Source organism: Mercenaria mercenaria, unplaced genomic scaffold (genome assembly GCF_021730395.1).
Source record: "Mercenaria mercenaria strain notata unplaced genomic scaffold, MADL_Memer_1 contig_3854, whole genome shotgun sequence".
NCBI lineage: Eukaryota > Metazoa > Mollusca > Bivalvia > Venerida > Veneridae > Mercenaria > Mercenaria mercenaria.
This window is the reverse complement of record NW_026462034.1, coordinates 9,686-30,872: the sequence shown is the minus strand read 5'-3', so window position 1 is coordinate 30,872 and position 21,187 is coordinate 9,686. Positions and strand designations below refer to the sequence as shown.

The 21,187-nt window shown below is 34.3% G+C and overlaps 1 protein-coding gene across 1 annotated transcript; it reads left to right on the top strand.

Annotated features, from left to right (window-relative positions):
• Window positions 1–13,049: 13,049 nt before the first annotated feature.
• Window positions 13,050–19,519, top strand: LOC123548275 (GDP-D-glycero-alpha-D-manno-heptose dehydrogenase-like). Its single transcript, XM_045335414.2, has one exon. The coding sequence runs from the start codon at window positions 13,468–13,470 to the stop codon at window positions 14,398–14,400; it is 933 nt and encodes a 310-aa protein (XP_045191349.1). The 5' UTR covers window positions 13,050–13,467; the 3' UTR covers window positions 14,401–19,519.
• The last annotated feature ends 1,668 nt before the right edge of the window (window positions 19,520–21,187 follow it).

The following is a 21,187-nucleotide window of genomic DNA, read 5'->3' as shown; positions in this document are numbered from 1 at the left end:
GACATAAAAGTCGTGCTGAACGATCTGAGAAGATCATAATATAACAGCCCTGAGTCTGATCATGTTTTTGCTAAAGTCCTTATCTAAAAACTTTGGAGTGCTTTACCTGTTAATCAATGTACATTAATCATTACAGAAAACACACTCTTTCATTATCGTTAAAGTGTTAGTGTCAAGAATACTTCATGGAATCAGGACATTTTGCAGGATTTTTTGGAACTTCAATGTTTCAGTGCTTCTAGTGTTCACTTGAGTTATAATGGATGGTCTTTGGGATTTATACATGCTGCCTTTATTTGATAGGTATGATCATACAAATTATGCACGTTGGGTAACTGTCTATCTGGCCGATGCGCATCAGCTGCCTCAAAAAGTCTTGCAAGAGTTCAGAAAAGGCAACTTTGTGATAAAGAGTTCAAACTCCAAATTCAATCAGAAGAATGGCTGAATTCAACTGGGAAGAAAGATGGAGGAAAAATTTGAATAGCAAGAAATTAGAAAAGGTGGAAACTCCACAGGTCGCTCAACACGACAAAAATGAAGATGTTGCAGGCTCGGTTTGATTCAGCCTGTTCATGGACGGTAGTGGAAATGCATGCTACCGCCCATGCCCTCTAGCCCGGGTTGAGCAGAACTCAAAATTTACACATGCTACAAGTACAAAAGAATTTTTAGAGACATCCGCAGATGTGTTCATACGGCGGTTCACATGGAACCTTCACTGATACACAAGCGTGTAATTCCATGACAAGCGGCATATGGTTCCCGGTTAAAACAATAGGTTTGCCCTAAACGAGAAAACAATGGGCAGAACTAAACAAACTGGAATTTAGAAAATGGATCTGAGGTTATTGCGCCTGCATATCACAGGAACGGTCAAAAGACAAAATTAAAAAAATGCACCGTATCCAGGGGGTGATTATACAATACCCAAAGCTATGAAAGCAGAAGTATTGGAACCACCCAGGCCGAAATATTCAAGCTGCGAAACTAAACAGTACCAATAACACGACATGAAAGTCGTGCTGAACAGTCTCCACAGCTTTGACTAGACGGTCTTTATCATACAACCTGAGGTCTCAAATAAGACTTCTAACCAAGTATAAGTACAAAGCCAATGACGAAGACATACTTGTGCACAAGGAAACATCAAGGAGCAAGCAATCTGTGAATCAAAAAGCTGAAGAATCGGTTCTAAATATGTTACAAAGATATAATGTGGCTGATACACATCTGCAAGGTGAAAGTTTGCTGAATGTAGTAACTAAAGACATTGTCACTGACACCATAAAAAGTCTCTATTGTCTGCCCTGCAATGAGCCAGGAACAACTTGATAATTTTGTAAGAGAGAGACTACAGTTAGAAAACAGTGAGAGTGTATCAAAAGTTCAGCTACGTGATACAATTAAAAAGAATAATCCATCCACCTACATTTGCTTCATTGTCATCAATGACAAAACATCAAAGTCAGCAATTGAAAAGGGCAAAATATTAAGAATATATCAAAATACACTACATCGTTTAGTGACTGCATATAAAGCAGGCAGGGATGTTAATGTGGAGAAAGTACTAAAACATGAACTGTTGCCAGTTCCAGTTTCTATTTCCGAAACCTATGGTATCCTCAAAACAGGCAAAACATCCATACTGTTTGATGAACTTGTCAAGGATATTGTGATGAGTGACCAAATAAACATACAAGAAAAGTCTGCATTTATTGTCGATGGCCAAGCGTTAGCACAACGTCTGAAAATAGAAGGAGAAACAATATTTGGTCAGTATGCTGATTTGTCTGTTGCTGCAATTTTAAACAAAGATTTAGAAAGAATGGATGTAGTGTTTGACTGGTATAGGCATCACTCACTAAAATCAAACACCAGGAAACAACGCTCAGTGACATATCAAACAGTGAGTAGAGTAACTGAAAGTAGGGATGTACCATTACCAAACGCCTGGTGTACCTTTTTAGCGCTTCCTGCAAATAAAATTTACCTGGCTAGGTTTTTATCAGAAAAACTGATCATGCAAGCCCCTATAGAAAAGACGTTGGCTCTTGGCGTTGGCTTTCAGGAAGAAGAAACTGTTAAAAGCAATGTTAGTGAACATAATTGGGATGAATTAAAGGCTAAACATGAGGAAGCTGACACAAGAATCATTCTCCATGCTGTTCACTGCAGTAAACGATCAAATTGTAACACTGTTGATGTTCTGCCAGAGATTCTGACGTTTTTGTTTTGTATTTTTTTTTGCTCTTACTATACCACGTGCAGGAAATAAATGCAACAGTATGAATGATGGCTGGTACAGCAAAACAACAAAAATACACTCAAGTCAACACAGTGTTAGATAAATCATCAATAACTGAAGAGTTGCGTAGAAATTTACTTGCCTTTCATGCACTCTCTGGCTGTGACACAACACCATCTCTAAACAATCTGCATTTAAAGTTTTTACAGCCGATGCAAAACTGATAGAAGGTCTTGGATATGGACAACTGTCTGATAAAGTAATGGAAAAATGTGCATATTTTATTTGCAAAATGTATGGCCAAGATACTGTAAGTACTGACAGTGCTCGAAATGTTAAGTTTGGCAGGTCTAGAAGTCCTGAACACATGCCCCCAACCAGTGATGCCAGCTCATTTTACATTAGAAGAGCTCATTATAAAGCTCTGGTATGGAACCAATTAACTATTCCTAATCCAGACCTGCCTGCACCTACCGACATGGGGTTGAAGGTGGCAGATGCCACACTTTAGCCAGTTCGTATTACCCCTGATCCAATTCCTCAAGCTTGTATGGAGTTCATTGCTTGCAAATGTACATCTGGATGTAGGACCCTCAGATGTAAATGTAAGAAGACTGGGATGTTATGCACAGATATATGTAAATGAGATAAAAACATTACCAGCTGTATGAACTCGAGGCGGTAACGTAACGTATGAAATGGGACTTTGAAAGCACGCCTTTAGGTTCAAATATTTCAATCATCTATTTGGCGAAATAGTCAAGTTAGAGTGTTTTTTTAATGTTTATTTTCTTCTCTTAACGGAGCACACATCTAGATTAAAAGCTATCTATCTTTAAAAAAGTGTTGTTTATTTAATCTGTTACTATGTTAAACATTAGTTTGAAAAGGAAACCCACATATTATTAAATAATTGCGATACTATTACATATTTATATTAGAACTACCCCGGTATCTTAATTTGGCGGCCATTTTTTTTCACCATTTTGACCTGTACAAAATTATTTGTCAGATAGCCAACATATATTTTTGAATTCAGAATACCCAAATTATACTGAAAAAGTATATGGGACCAAATACTAACAAAATGCCTGTACCTCTCACATTTATTGAAATCTGGACTAGACTAATACAAATACCACTGACGGGACTCATTCAGACTGGAAAAAGCTTTTACTACAGACATAGCATTTTTCTCGGGCACTTTATTCCGTATATTTACCTTAACTTCTTCAGAATCAAAATACTCTTTGCAACATACAACACCCGGTTCAACTGACTGACAAAGAAATGATGGTATTTAGGCAACTGTTTAACAGGTTTAAAATAGTGTTCAAGAAATGGCTTCCAGCTGTAAAAACAACCGGTTTGTTAGGATCGTCAACTATATGTGAAACACTGTGACCTCCTCTTGATGACTGTCTCACAGTGTCTGCCTCTTGCGTCATTGTTTCTGCTACAGAATCTCTCCACTTCACTTTCCATACACTGAAGTGCCAATCTGGGGTGAATTTCGTATGTCCTGCCAACAACATACTCATTGCAACATTCTCATGTAGTCCTGAAATTTAAAATGTCTTGATAATATTCAACTAACAAAACTTTTATCAGCATTTTCAAGTAAAACCATCAAGACGATTTTGTGACCAGTATGAACTGAGATAAGCCTATGTATCTGCATCCATACTGGTCGTAAATCCAAGTGTTGGTTTCCTCATGATGCAGCTCATATAATATTTGTCTTCAGATGACTGTCAGATATAATCATGCAATTTCCTACCAGTCGCGTAGGCACAATTTTGGTTTTCTCATGACGTGGCTAAAATAATAGCTTTTACTAATCACAGAAAGATATAACTTATCAAAACGTAGTAAGTATGAGTGAACTACATGTATTCATCCAACTTTTTCAGCTTGAAATACATATGTTCTATGAATTGTTCTATGAATTTGATGAATCTTTTACTAAAATGCAACATGAGAAACTGTTTCAGCCTAAAATGAGATCACACTGTGCATAAAAGTACTGTTACAGTAGTATTTATATCATAGATCTGTCCAGAGAACCTAAAAATAATGATTATCAACTGGTACCAAGTCATCTTCAAATTGAAACTTGTAAAATAAATCTGGCAAAATATGCAGCAAACAACTTTCTTTTATTCTTTTTTTTTTTTTTTTTTTTGAAGACATATTAAAAATGCATGTTACATGCATGCGATACATTTAGTTATTTGTTATAAATCGTGGACACATAAAAAACAACTAGAAAATTGTTTAATTTAGCTTAAGAAATCTTACCTATTATTTAAAGTGCGCCATACTGCATACCAAATGACACAGTTATTTTTGTTCTGCCCAGCTACATTATCGAAATGTATCTAATAAAAATAAAAAAATAACAATTACCAAAATAAATCAAATCTAAAACAATAGTAAAGATACTCATTTTTTTAAATGTGTCATATGTTTTACTTACTATAAAACTTTTATAAGTGGATATATTTTTACAAAGGATTAAAAGTATGTTTAATTTTTCTTTTGTACTTATGATAGAATATAATTAGTGTTGAGTCAGTGAATCTGTGTGTTTTATCATTATTCAAAAAAAGATTAAGCACTTAAACATTTAATGTTTGCATTTTTACAATTATACTGCTGGTGATTTTGAAACCATGCCATAAACCATATTTAACCTACAGATGTTTGCATCATTTGTTCTCTCTATATTGTGCTCTTTGCCAACAGGTGTCGCTTCTTTATAATATTCAGATTCAAGCCCAAAATAAAATATATTGAGGTATAACATGTATTGTTATAGTATTATACAACCTGTGCATATTTCTCTCCTAAGCCATAGAACTGCAAATAATGATGAGATATAGACACCACACTTTCAGCTCCTTTCCCAGTGCACAGACTTTCATCAATTAAATACAATGTCTGTCTGCAAGAAATACAAAAAGGCAAAAATATAATTTTTACGTAATACATGTTCATAATGTATTTCACCATTAAAATGCCAAATTTCTAAAATGTCTTTCAATTTGGACAATGTTGTTTATAGTTTATAGGCGAGTTCATAAAACTATTAATAACTTAATAGTAAACACTGTGCAGACCAGACTGCATGGATGTGCAGGCTCATCTTGATCTACACTGACCGCAAATTTCGACATATACTTTCACAACATTGAAAGTACATCACTGCTTGCTGGAAGAAATCTCACAGAACTTTCTAAGAGTTTTCTTTAAATCTCACAGCACAGCACTTTCAGGTATGTTGGTGTAGGTTAAACAGTCAGAGTACAAAATATGAGAATAAGAATTCTTAACTCTTACCCTGCTAAGTTTCTAAAATGGACTACTCCATCTTTCAATTTGGATATTACCTTTATAGTTCATACAGGTACATTTTTTGTATTCATTGATAATTTACTGACCCAATAGCGAACAGTGCAGATCATGATCAGACTGCACAGATCCTGTCTCATAAACCAGTTAAACTCAAGCTCACTTTTACCACAGTGGTCTAACTCTTGGTCTAGCTAAGATTACAAACGTGTGCACCAATCTGTGCTGCAAATCTGTTTTTTAAGTGTAAGAGGATCTTTTTTTTACATCCATACTAATGATATTGCCATAATTTTGAAGAAACAGGAAGTTTATTGACAAAAAAATACATAGTCATTTAGGTTAAATATATTGTAGTTCTCGTTCTTGCCAAACATGTGGGATTAAAGTTAAGTTTAAACTTACTCATTTTACATCGGTTGTAGAGTAAATTTCTTACAATTTATATTAACTACTCTCAATGCCTAAGTCCTGGAGTTCTGAGCATGTACTTGTGTCTAAAGAAGGGATTGTTAAGGTCGCGGTCAAATTCCACAGAGGGTAGGAATCTGACGCTCTACCCACACCAAGATGCCCCCAGTGGGTAGTGGCTTATTGAAAGATAAACTGTCTAATCTTACTCTACAAGCAACATGAAGCCATCACCAAATTCAGTTTTTAACCACTGAATATACACAGTATTATGATATCGGCTTATAAATTTAAAGAAATTTTTCATGTTTCAGGCAGTCCACCATGCACTCTGGATGTTGAAAACCATTATTCCTGGGATTTTGCACAGCAGGTGCGTTATCCGCATTATTCGCAACATGTTGGACCAATTTATTTCCCGTACCCCAAGGAAGTGTCATGTGTTTGGTGTATGTGCAGAAGGATCAGATACTAGATTAAAAGATTCCTTTATATAAAATCTAACAGTATTCATGCTTCAATGATGCCTTAAACTCTTAGCATACTAGCAGTGTTTGTGTCTGCTTTTGCGACCAGTGCAGATCAAGATCAGCCTGCAAATATGTGCAGTCTGATCATGATCTGCACTGTTCGCTATTCAGTCAGTAATGTTTCCATGAAAACCCCTAAGAACTATAAATAGTATTGTCCGAATTAAAAGATGGAGCAGACCATTTTAGAAATTTAACAAAGGAAGAGACAATACATATTTTACATTAATATTCAAAGAATTGAAAATAAAAATTTCAGTCAAAAATACATCACACCTTCAATTTGATTTGAATTTACGTATAACCGTTTGCTCTCTTCTGTCCGTTGTCTGTAGTGGGTTCTCTGACCTTGTGCCCTTTGGTTGTGCTCACCATATCTTTGCACAGTATCCTGTTTTTCCGCCTCAGTCTGAGAGTAAAACTGTATTTTTGGCCCTGATGGCACAAATCAGCAGCAAGCTTTGAAATAGTTATGTGTGGGCATAAATCATCCCATGTATTTCCAAATGTCTTTAAACAGACTGAACGGCACCTACGTTTAATCGCATTTACATTATAAAGGTTGCGTATATCAACAACCTTTCGGTCTGATGGCAAAAGAAGTACTGTCTTCTGGGGCACATTTGGCAAGCGACCAGGTAACGGTAAAGCATTTTCTGTTGCATATTCCGTTATGAACTTTTTTATTTGATTTCTTTCTTCAAACGTCAAACTAATTGGAGAAGGTTTATTTTTATCCCCGTGTACACGAGGAACAATACCTGCTTCATCTAGAGATTTTGATATTCTTCCTAGAGTGTTTTTTTAAATATAGTGAGCAAAACAAAATAATGAGCGACACACTCCCAAACCCGTAAAGTAATATTATTGGGTGGTTCTTTCTCGCACTTTTAATTTCTTTCTTTATATTTGCACCTGTATGCCGGTGAGAAAATAGAAAGGACTTCACTACCAGATCTTTTTCTTCTGTAGTCATTTCCATACAACTCTGACGGTATTCAATTAGTTCAGCAAAACTGACAACTTTGGAGCAAGCAGTACCATTATAAAATTCCATACAACCACACGAATCATTCCGAAATTTCAAAACTCTATCATACTCTAGTAGGTCTCTTTTCTTGCTGCACAAGATCATTTTCAGTTTCATTATCTACATCATTATAATATGCATCATATAAATCATCATCATCTCCATCATCTGAAGCATTATCACTGTCTTGGTAATTCAAAAAGGACAACGGTTATTCATAATCAACACTTTCATCATTTGGGCTTTCTGGGTATAAAACATCAACTAAGTGAAGTTCATCAATAAAATCTGGGTCTTGGTCAGAATACTCATATGGTATAGTACTAGACTGTGACAGTTCAAACTGGCTCAATTTAGAAGGTTAAGGATTCAAATGTATGGTTTATATGGCGGTCATAACTTGGTTGCCATCAACACACCTTTGCTAAATCCTTCCTCAGTTCCAAAGTCTCATTACTTCCGGGTTCAATCCTTTAGAACAAAATGCGTATTTTCTCATATATAAGTAAGAAATTGATACTTACACAACTCAAAGGTGTTACGTACACATCCACCATCAACATTAAATACCTGAAACCGTCAGTGAATCGTCAAAACTAATATAAATAGAAGCATAATCAATATCTTGTGAAAATTCAATTGTCACCGGTTGCATACCACGAAATATGAATCGTTGAAGATTGTAGTACGTCTCACATTATTTCAAAGTATTAACAAATCATTCTTTGAACGTTTACAAATAAATTTTTCTAAGTTTACACGTCGAATCGCTTGCCAAAAACAGACGTAAATAAATCTCGCATTTTCTCGATAACGATGTCAACGTCAATAAGCCCCAAAATAACATTCCACGACACATATATATATATCGAAGGTCTAATGATTATTTGATATTTCTTTAAGTATGATCTGTCCTAATAGTTTACTGTGAAGTCATTATTCGTGGATGACTACGTTTTCGTGGACTTCGTGGTTGCGTCAATCCACAAAATTAAGTCCAAACGAACAAATAAAATATCCATTTATTTTATCTTCAAAAGATGAAATCCATGAATTCATATCCTCGCGAAATAGATGTTTTGGTCAAAATCACGAAAGTTCATGCCCACGAAATTAAATGATTTCACAGTAAAATGGTGACATTGTGTAAAATATCTTAACTTATAAAAAAAGAAACACCGCAATGCTGCATTGTTTTATAAAGATATTTCAGAATATTTTGTCGCGATTGGCTAATAACAGGATTAATAATTAAACAAACATACTGGCTAAACGTTAGTGTAAATTAAGGAAGTCACTTGCAACTAGTAATTGTTTTCAAGTCTTCAAAACTTTGATATAAAATAAGAGCATAATAGCAAGTAATATATTATGCAAATTTAGATAGCTTGCGCTAATGCAAACAGTAAAACCAGTAGATTTCGCTTATTATAAGCAAGTAACTCTTCCATTCCGCAAGTGGATAAAGTTGGTACACGTACTGGTACAAATAGAAAAGTTTGTTAATTCTTTAAAGAAGTAATTCTTAGATTGAGGCATGTATCACCTCTGCTCGTGATAATTGCGTTGGTTGTTTGTTGACTTGGCAACTCGTGGGCTCAACGCGAAACTGTTCCAAGAGACATTTTTCACTAAATCACTTTTTTTACATAAATATGTACAACTTCTCCCAATACATATATTAGAAAAATATAAGACTCATATCTGTATATATTTCTTTTTTAGTCAAAATGAGTCCCTTTGTTCTAACTGGGAAAGCAAACTAATTTCCCCTCGAAACTGTTCCAAGTGAATGCCTGCACATAGAACAGTTTCCAAGTCAGCAAAAAAAGAAACTATTCCAAGGAAAAAGTTCTATGTGAATAAAAAACATTACTTTATTATTATCTAATTTTTCATATAAAAAAAAGCATCAGACTGCATCTTGTTACACTTTATCATTTAATTACATTTTACCTTTTCATAAAAGAACAGTTTCGCACTCATTTATTCTGTTGTTTTGAATGAACATTTTTACTTCGAAACTGTTCTAAATGCAGCCTATACTCCAGTGACATCATTTTCTGTGAAATATGATGTCATAATTAGTTATGATGATGTCATACATATTGCAGTAAACAAAAGGGAGATAACAAGGAGGCCCATTTGACCTTTGGGGTTATTACATAAAGTCCCGAGAGCATAGAGGTATATTGGAATATATGGGAAAGTTGGGGTTTATGTGGTTTAAGGGTGAATAAAATTCCTAATAGGATATACAGATTCTAGTATAAGAACTTTTAAAGTTTTGACACTATCAATTAACATTAATTTTGTTTGTAATGAATTTTTTAGCACCTCTGTCTTTTAAAACATTGAAACCTTGATTGCCTCTCAGAGTGCACATCCATTTCTTCATATAAGTTATATGATGAAACATCGCCTGTCCCAGCAGGCACACAACGTTGCATCAACGTTGAAACTTGGTCGTGACGTTGATCAATTTTATTTCAACCTTCAGCAATAATAGGAGAGTCTCTGTTGCTGTTTGGTCGCTACCTGACTTTGAATCCACGTTGAATATTGGTCAAGTTACAACCTTCTTGCAAGGTTAAGATAAAAAGATGTACTTTGAAAATTGTTTCAAGATCAATACTGACTTGCCTAACTCGTACACTTAGATTGCCAGTATGACATTAGAATACATGTTATTTATTGTTGCGCCTGTACATGTGGCATGATACATAGTTTACATATCTTAATTAAGTGTGTAATTCTAGCTATTTTTACAGTTGTTAATAAAATTCATAATAACAGGCATTTATTTCGACTTAATTACGGTAGTTACTCTATAACACTTTCATCTATTTTCAAAAGAAAATGAGCCTCAGATAGTATTGAATTTTTAAGTTCAAAATAGCACCAGTAAATAAAAGGTAAATTAGAACTTAGACACAATCCAACTTGATAAGGTGCGCGAAAAATTCTAAATAAATTGACAAACACCGAAAAAATGATTACAGATAATTTCTCTTTTCTACCGGTCTCTATACTCATTTAGTAAAATCAAGTCGTGGTTTTTGGACCATGCATCTACTATAAGCTCTTTATAAACAGGATTGGTGTGCAACCTTTTAAGGGATTGCTCCCTTTGTGCCTATTGGTCATTTATCCCTTGATGTCCTAATCCTATACATTATTATTCCTTTTGCAAAGAAAATTATCGCACAGTTCTGTTGGTATTGCTGTGCACATATTTAATGGTTGGTGAGACGGAAAATGAAAGACTGTTCGTGCTTTCTTATACTAGTAAGTACACTAGATATTATTCTGAGATGCATTTCTGAATATAACACTCATTTATTGTTTCTATGTATAATGGCTATGGAAGAGTATTTAGTAAACCTACTAGAAAATTCAACGTACAAAGTGAACTATAAATGCCATTTCAAATAATGAAAATTTCATAAGACTTGAATTTTAGTTGTACTGATTTATCAATAATTAGCCAGATTACTTTATACTTTCAGAAAAATGCTGCACACGATTATGATCTCAAATGAGGATGACTGGACATAAATTTGGACTTGATGCAGTTTATTTTTTTCAAATCTTGAAAATATGAAATGAATAAGTCCTCAAAAATTTACCAACGTTATTTCAACGTCTAGCCAATCCCAGTTTAGTAGTTACTCAAGTCCTTGACCAACTTTCAAGTCTATAGATATCAACCATTGACAATACAGGATCTAACAAACACCAATAATTTTTCAACCTAAATTAAATAATACTCGGTTGACTTCAACCCGGATTCAATGTTAAATCCATGTTGAAACAATGTTGAATCAACTTTTAAAATCAAAATAAAAATCCAACCAATTTTTAACGTTGAATCAACGTTGCCCTGCCTTACAAAACAAGGAATTAGGAAATCAGTGTGCATGCGCAATATGTATAACTAGTTGAGGTAACAAGTGGACAAGAAATAATGACACAGTATGTCCCATAAATATGTATCGATGACACAGGTTATTTTATTTCATTGTATAAATAACTGAAAATGCAGGGCTAGTATATCTATCTGAATTATCAAGTATTCGCATAAGACGAAATTCTAGTTTTAATAAGCTGGCTTTCATTGCATGCGTAGCTGCCTTAGACAAACAGATCAACTTATGTATTCGTCGTCAGAAGAATACGGATAAAGAAAGATAAATATTTTATTTACTTGTTTTTATCTTAAAATAATAGCATTTCTTTTTTTTATCAAAATTAGTGTCTGGTCAGTGGATCGCCAAAAGTGGAAATAAATTCATACTGTTCATGATCGCATTGGTCGGTTTACGGGTCGTTGATATTTTCCATTTTTTATATTTGATAAAATGTGATAATTTGTTGCTCACGTGAGTGAACAATGTAAAAAATTTCAACTTCATTTCAGGAAGACGTGTTTCATATCAGAGCTTTATTTTATTAATATATCGTGGGTCTAGTACTGTTCCTTTTTTACAAACAAGCGATCTACGAACAAGAACAGTTAGCCTTCAGGTGTTAAAGCTTCTCAGGATTTATACAATGATATGCTTCCCTTAAAGGGGATGACGTCGATCCTGTTCATGGGCGTAAATGTGCTGAGTTGAACTATTATGACATTTAATATAAGTCTAAAAATAGTAACACCGTTAAAGCTCGCCCACCATTTTTACCGACACAATTAATATTTATACCATGCATAAGTAAAATTATTAACTAGATCTGTAAGATAATCATTTGGAAGAACAAAATGCATGCGAACTAATAACGAACTCGAAGTCCATGAGAGGTAATGAAATGTGCAATACCTCTCAAGGTCCCTAGCACCGTCCTAAGAAGAATTCTAACGGCAATCTCCCCTTACCTGGACTAAGTGTTGTTATACGTCCTGTTTCTTCTGAATCATGGAATCCATTCAATGTACCTTTATAAAAGAATTCCGCTTTAGCCGTTACAATGGACTCTAAGGGTGTTGAGATTTTCACAACAGCTCATGAACAGACTTGGGTCAAACAAAGTCATCATTATGTTTTGCTTGGGCACGTTTTATGCTCCAAAAGATCTTCTGACATATGCCATTATAAAACTCAAGAAAATCAAAGCGGATGCTCAATACGACAACTAGATTGTTCTTTGCTATGCCAAAACTAAATCATTCTCATAATTATTCGTTAAAATAGGCATATTGGTTAACGCGGATGCCCGTATAATAGCTTTGCATAAACCACTGGTAAACATTACCAGTAAGTTTACAATCACCTGTTTCTTTTTCTTTTCTTTATTTATCGTACATGAAAAATGTAATTATGTCGTAAGATAGGTAAATGGACATTGAAATTGTCATACCGTGCAGCAATATTGTGCAATAAGCATAAAAGTATGAGTATGTTTCAGTCGATTATTATTTGTGGCATACAAAGGATTGCTATGAGTTATCAGGTTTGAAGTCGATATTTGTGACTGGTATATAAACTGCCTGACGTAAACGTTGTCATTACATTTTTCAGTTTTGGGTTCTTAATCTATGATATTTCGTAGGTATATTTTGTGTTAGATGCGTCCATATTACTCTGTTAGTTAAAATTTATCAAACATAGAAACCTGTATGTACATATATTTACATTAAATAGGAAAAGGATACAGAACTTCTTATATAAGCGGATTCCATACATTTACTTTTTTCACCTGAGTACACTGGTAATTAAGCGAAACCATAACAGATGTTTTTTTTAAATATTTATCTTTGATACAAAGTCAAAGGCGATATATATATGTAAACAGATATGTTTATTCCAAGCATATGACGAGTTTAACTGGTAATGAATTCGTATTGAAAATACACGAATCAATTAATTGATATTGCTTAAAAAAGGAAGAATAGAATGAAAATACTTGTGACTGGCGGCGCAGGATATATCGGTTCAACATTAGTACCTATGCTATTAGAAAAAGGGCACGAGGTAACGGTTTTGGATACATTATGTTGGGGAGTCAATTCATTAATGCACGTCGCAAATGACACTAACCTAAGAATAGTACAGGGTGACGTGATCGATCGAAAACTTGTTGCTGAAGTGATGATTGGTCAGGACGCAATAATTCATCTTGCAGCAATAGTTGGGTATCCTGCTTGTGATTCTAACCCAGAGTCTGCATTAGCAACAAATATATCTGGAACAAAAAATATCGCGGATTCGAAATCAACTAATCAACTCCTGATATTCGCTAGTACAGGATCTTGTTACGGTGCTGTTGATGGTATTTGCACAGAAGACACACGCCTTCAACCACTGTCATTGTATGGGAAAAGTAAAGTAGAAGGAGAAAAGATTGTTCGTTCTGTAGGAGGCATCATTCTTAGATTTGCAACACTGTTTGGCTTATCACCAAGAATGAGACTGGATCTTTTAATTAATGATCTGACGTTTAAAGCATTAAATTGCAAAAATATCAAATTATATGAAGGCGGCTTCAGGAGGACATTTCTTCATGTCAAAGATGCTGCTCTGGCATTTATTTTTGCACTTGAAAATGCTAAGATTATGTCTAGGCAAGCTTATAACATCGGCGATGAGAAACTAAACATGACGAAATTACAAGTTGTGGAAATTATACAGGATATATTACCAGACTGTCTCGTTACACCTGTCTATTCAGAATCTGATAATGATAAAAGGGATTATGAGGTTTCATATGGAAAGATCTTTGAATTAGGTTATCAGCATACAATATCGATTGAACAGGGAATAAGAGAAATGCTTAAAGTGTTTCCATTTATATCTATTGGGGAAAACATAAAGTATTTTAACGTTTAAATTATCAAAAATTCAAGTTTCCAATTTCATGTATATATTGACTCATAAAGCAATAAATCCGTAAGATACAAGGCCTTTTGTTTAGTTCCACCTAAATTGGGCATTTGCAAACCTCTAGACCAACATTAGAATAGAAAAAGTGGAGAACCTAAAAGTCACAAATTAGTTTAACCACGAATGGCTCATTAGTGTGCTCATGATTTAAAACACATTTATGAGCCATTCGCGACAAAAGTAGTTTGTGACTTTTTATTAAAATTCAAGAATATCTAAGCGAGCTTGTGAAGTCATTTTATAAGTTACCTATTTAATAATCCTAATCCAATTAAGTAGTATAAAAATGTAACGCAACCGGTTTCACCCCGTTTACGGGATCTTCAGTAATAATACTGTATTGTTGACGTAAGTAACGTCGCTTGGTAACGACGTCATTTTATTGCAATAAGGAACGTTAGAAGTTTTTTAAGGGACGTCAGTATGTATTTATTAAACTGTTGTGTTTTTTGCATTTAATTCTGGAAAAAAAGTATGAATTAATAAAATTTCTTTTCTCCTTCTTTTAAGTCTGTCTGTTTCTTGTAATTTATAAATTGGCATTATTTAAAAAAAAAAAAAAACTAAATCTTTGATCATTCTGCAATGTGACGTGTGACTGGTAGAAGAGCGTTTTCCGGATTCCTTATATTGCTGATTATGAAATGTTACTCGATTTCGTAAATTAGATGTTTCTCCAATATTTGTCTTTTGAACATCCGGAACATTTCATTGCATATATGACATTTTGTATTTCAAATGAACCGGAATACTTAATATTGAATTGTCGACCATTTCTGAAATGGTACTTATTCCCTTCTATCAGAAATATTTACACAGTCCACATTTTTTCCACACTGCTTTACTTCTGGATTCCTTCTTGATTTTGTAAATGATGCTCTTGTCAGTAGTTTCTTCAAGTTGGCCGGTTGTCTCTTGCTTTTAATGGTTTTATTTTGTGAAATGATTTCTTTCATTTTAGCATCGGCATATAATATTGGTAGATTTTCTTTTATTATGTTAAAAAAATCCATTATTTTTTCGGAGTGTGTGTTGATACATAAAGTATTATTTTTTCATTTTCTTTTTCTTTGGTCTCTTTCAATTCTTCTTGATCAATTAATAATGCTCTTTGTATTCCATTTACAATTACTTTCAGAGAATATCTTTGAAAATGCCAGGAATTCGTTCAGTTCCATTAATCGTAAATGTAAAGTGTCTTTCTTTGACATAATTCTAAATAAGCGTCTTGCAAGAAAAACTGGAATATTCTGTTTTGTATGTTTAGGATGACGCGAGTTGGACAATAAATATTGTTTACTGTCTGTTGGTTTATAATATATATCTGTTTCAACATCTGTTTCTTTCAGTTTGACCAAAATATCTAGAAAAGGCACTTCATCTTTACTGATTTGCATGATGAACTTTAAGTCTTCGTGGAGTTTATCTAGTATTATATTGAAACTGTGTAATTCCTGCCATAAAATAAACATGTCATCTAAAAACCTTTTCCAGTTATGTATAAATTACTCTTTAAATTCAGTGCCATATTTTTCTTCTACTTCCTTATATAGTTCTTCTAAATAACCAATAGCTAATGTGCCCATGGCGATGCTTTTAATTTGCCTATAGAATTTCTCATTATAATGGAAAATGTTATTTTTCAAAATAAATTTTGTTGCTAAAAGTAAAAATGTTTTCGTAAATCTTGACGGAATTGTTTCAGAATGTGTATTTATCCAACTTTCTACTACTTTTATTCCCAGGCGTGGGAAATATTTAAATAAAATGATTCAACATCTAATGTTGTTAAAATAAATAGCTGATTAGTTATTATTTTTTTTTGTGGTAGTGTGTTAAGAAAATCCGTTCTGTCTCTAATATTGCTTTATACGTATTTCGTCAATGAACGTAGTAAAATGTCTAACATTTTTCTTAATCAGTGAGTTTGTAACTCGTTCTAGCAATTATTGGGCGTATTTTTTTAAATCTTTGACATTCTTTATTGTCACCACATCTGAATTTTGCAAAGATCATGATTTATTTATCTCCTGGCTTTTATAAACTTTTGGTAGACATTGGAATTCCGTTGTTTCACTCAGTGCTTTTAAGGTAGTCGTACTCTTTTAGCAATTTTTAAAACTATCTATTAATTTGATATAACTTAAGCAGTCTTCACATTTTATACTCCCGTTTGAAAAACGGGACGTATTATGGGAACGTCCCTGGCGGGCGGATGGGCGGGCGGGCGGCGTCCACAGACATTGTCCGGAGCATATCTTTTTCATGCATGGAGGGATTTTAATGAAACTTGGCACAATTGTTCACCATTATGAGACTGAGTGTTATGCGCAGGAACCAGGTCCCTAGGTCTAAGGTCAAGGTCATACTTAGAGGTTAAAGATCAAATTCAAGAATGGTTTTGTCCGGAGCATATCGTCTTCATGCATGGAAGGATTTTGATTTAGCTTGGCACAATTGTTCACCATCATGAGACGGAGTGTCATGCGCAAGAATCAGGTCCCTAGGTCGAAGATAAATAGAAAAAGTGGAAACTCCACAGCAAAAACGAAAATGTTGCAGGCTCGGTTTGATTGAGCCTGTTCATGGACGGTAGTGGAAATACATGCTACCGTCCACGCCCTCTAGCCAAGGTCACAGTTAGAGGTCAAAGGATATTAGAATGAAAGTTTTGTCCGGAGCATATCTTCTTCATGCATGGAGGGATTTTGATATATCTTGGCACAAGTGTTCACCATCAAGAGACGGAGTGTCATGCGCAAGAACCAGGTCACTTGGTCTAAGGTCAAGGTCACACTTAGAGGCCAAATGTCAGATACAAAAATGACTTTATCCGGAGCATTTCCTCTTCATGCATGGAGGGTTTTTGATGTAACTTGGCACGATTGTACACCATCATGAGACGGAGTGTCATGCGCAGGTCCCTTCTTTAGAATTACTTCCCTTTGTTGTTACTATAAATAGCTTATATTGTAACCTTTTCATTACTAGTCGTAGGGAAAAATCGAGACCACTTTTCTGTAGTACAACATGCATGTTACATTCAATTCTGAGGTGTATTTTGACCTATCATTATCTGGTTAGTATTTTTATGGGACTTACATTTGTTTTTGTTTTTTTTTTTCTTTTTTTTTTAAGGTTAACTTCCCTTAGATATTACTATAAATAACTTACATTGTATTTTTTTTATAATTGACCGTAGGGAAAAACCAAGAGCACTTTTCTGTGGTAAAACATAGATGTAACTTTCAAATTTTAGGTGTATTTTAAGGTATTACCTGGTAAGGATTTTTTGGAAGACTTAGAAAAACAAAAGAATTACAATAATTACTAAATAAAACATAGTAAACAACCACAAAATTAAAATTCCATTTGCAAATACAGGTGCTAATGTAAAGAAATTTGCTGTGACGGGCGTATATTGTGACATTCTGGCACTCTTGTTGGGTCTGTGGTCAATTATTCATAATATGTAGAGTCGTTTAGTTGTGATTCAATCATCTGTTTATAATATGAGGAGTCCATGATAACTACCGATCCACCTTTATCAGCCACTTTAATAGTAATGTAAGGATCATTTGCTAATCCCTCGATAGCCTTTCTCTCGTTTCTAGAAATATTATACTTTATTTTCTCTTTGTTGGTTTAGACAGTTGGCTAACTTGGAAAAGAGGCATGGTTAAGAGATCCGTAGGCATTTTTAGTACAATACTGTATCATACCTTAAAACGTTCGATATTCTTTCTTCTATTCAACCAGGGTGGATACTAGGCTCAAAAATCCATTTTTATTTTTTGTGAGGTCCCAAAAGGGGACAATTAGTTTTTTTCTCTATTTTAAGGGAAATTAAAGAAAATATTCATTTCTATCATTATTTGATGAAGTGGGTATCTGTTTTAGATTAGATTCATTGTAATATGAATAAATATGTTCATCACACTAATTATTTTAGAATTTGAGGTCCATTGCAGGGTTTTTAATATATTTTGAATTTTTTGATAGGTATCGCAAATTTTAGAAGTATATTGCTTTTACTCTATTTGTGACATCTCTACGATAGTAAGGTTGAGTATTTAAGGTTCAGGTGTGCAACAGGCATTCTAATACACAAAATAATAAAAAAGGCACCACTATGGGTTTATGTTATTGTAGAATAATTGATAAGCAAATTTTAAAGTTTGTTAAAATAAATTGGTAAATTGCCCTCTTCTTTCATATGTTGCAAAAAAACAAAGACAAATATCAAACAGGGAATGCCACGCACCAAAAACGCAGCCTCCTCAAAACGAAACCCACAGCACGCAGACGCGTGCACCACACACACACACACACACACACACACACACACACACACACAGCCAACACATTAGGACAAAACGAACAAACAAAGGAACACACACACACACAAAGCCAACACATCAGGACAAAACGAACAAACAAAGGAACACAGTGGGGCACCGCCTTGGAACGGTCAGTGGCAAAAACACCACTGGGGAGCTTAAACCGGTTTATGGTGCGCACCCAACCTCACTCTTACCCCCACCATGTTCCAAAGACACGGGACAGTGTAAATAAAAGTAATCCCCTCCAGGTGAATCTCTTACACACGTAATGGAAACAAAAAGGCATGGCATGTAAAACACAAAAATGCTCGTGTATAAATATATAAAAAGCAAACCTTAAGAACCAAAAACGTATGTACTCAATGCCTTTTCAGAAGACAGAGCAACAAGAGAAACACCCTTAAGGGCCTGACGAAACAGGCCAGAAGACAAATATCAAAACAGTTCAGTCCTGGTAGGATTTATAAACTGCTTATCATAGAGTCCTCCCCCTCTTCCGTCAGACACAATCAAAGAGGGAAGCGTAGTGTCCAACTGTAAACGGGTTGAACACTAAACATGCGGTATGTCTCAAAACAGTTGGGTCGTAACCTCTTTTAATAAAACGTTTTATAATTTTACCAAATACATTTGGAAAATTACTATGACCCAATATCTTACGAATTTTGTAAACCACATCCCCATAAAAACGGGTTTAGCAAACCATAAATTTTACCACAATATTTTCTTCACAGCAATTTAATATTTGTTCTTAGATTATTCTTAAATGTGTGCCCTCTTGATATACTAGTTGCAAGCCTACAATTATATTCATTGGCAATGTCACCTATACATGTTTCTTTATTCATCTGGTCTCTTGTAACATTGGAATATACCCCGAACAACAATCAGATCACTTGATTCAGCTAGCCAGAGAGACAAGTCAAAGACATTTTAAACCAATTTGGTATCGGCGGAGCAGTTGTCAAGTATTTAGGTTTTCGCTGCTCAATCTGGAGATCAGCATTTCGTGTACAACATGACACCAGTACTGATGTGTGTCCACTTCAGTAAATGTCACAATGAAACTGCACAACTGATAGCTACATTTTATTATTGTAAGTATTTCATTACCTGAAAAGGACAACCGATGTTCATGTGAAAATGTAGCACCTATTTTCCCAACCAGCTACGTTTTTGGTAGGTAGTGTTTATGAAGTAGCCACAATGGGGCTAGAAAATTCTAATATTTTCAAAAATAATGTAATCACTAGTATTTTGTGTAATTTTGTGCCTTGTAGTATGTAGATATCGGCTCTCCTTGTCCTCATATACTCCCCTCTATTCATGCTATAGGAACAAGAATGTCCAGGACCTGTGAAATCTGTTTGTTTACAATTTTGATAATAGATTAAGTATGTACATTTTGTTGTTCGTTACTAACGATAGATATACTTGTAAGGGTACCCGAGGGTAAGCATTTTTATATACAAATGACTGCATGAAAAGCCACACGTTAGTGATGGTCAGGTCTAGATTCCAACCTCCATGTAGTTTAAGCTCAACATCAAAAAAAAAATGTTAATGGTCATTTTTTTTTTCAGTTCTAGTCTAGGCTTATTATGCTCTAGAAGCCTATTTTGTTCACGTTAAAAGAACTGAGTGCATGCCTTAATAGTTGCTAGGCTTACTTTGTATCTAAATTTATAGAAACATCTCGTATTGTACATTCTTTGCCATTACGTCTTTTATTTACACTGTTGTGCAACTCTGAAAAGTTGGAAGGATTAGGAGAAAGGTTTAATTCACTTTTACTGGTTTAATTTCCGAGTTGTGTTTTTGCAACTGACAGTTCCACATCTGTGCTCCACTTTGTTCTTTTGTGTGTCCGTATCTTTCTCGTTCTCTATATATTTTACTTTGTTCATATATGTTAAAAGTTAATCGTGTACACATCCATACAATCACTGATATGGGTTTTTTGTTTGAAGGGGAGGTTCTTTCTTCGAACGTAGTTTTTCTTAATGAATATTTGTCCGTGCGATTTTTTTTGTCTCGCTTGTGCTTTGAAAATACTCTGAAAATGTAAAAATGCAACATCCATTCTTTAGGACAGACTAAGCATGACGTGTGTTACATAAGCATATGGCATCTGTGTTGTAATTAATTTCACTACCACCTTAGAACTCATATTAATTACATTTCGATATACAAAATTTCAATCATCAGTAAGGAATTACATACCAAATATCCGTAAAAGTCTTGATACTCTTAAATGATTAATAAATTGAACAAGAGTTTAAGTTTAATAAGTTGGATAAGTTTGAAGTATTTACCTTGCAAAACACTTCTGTGATGTAGACGCGATAACAAACATTAACGTGTAATGTCACACAAGGTTTTTTATATTG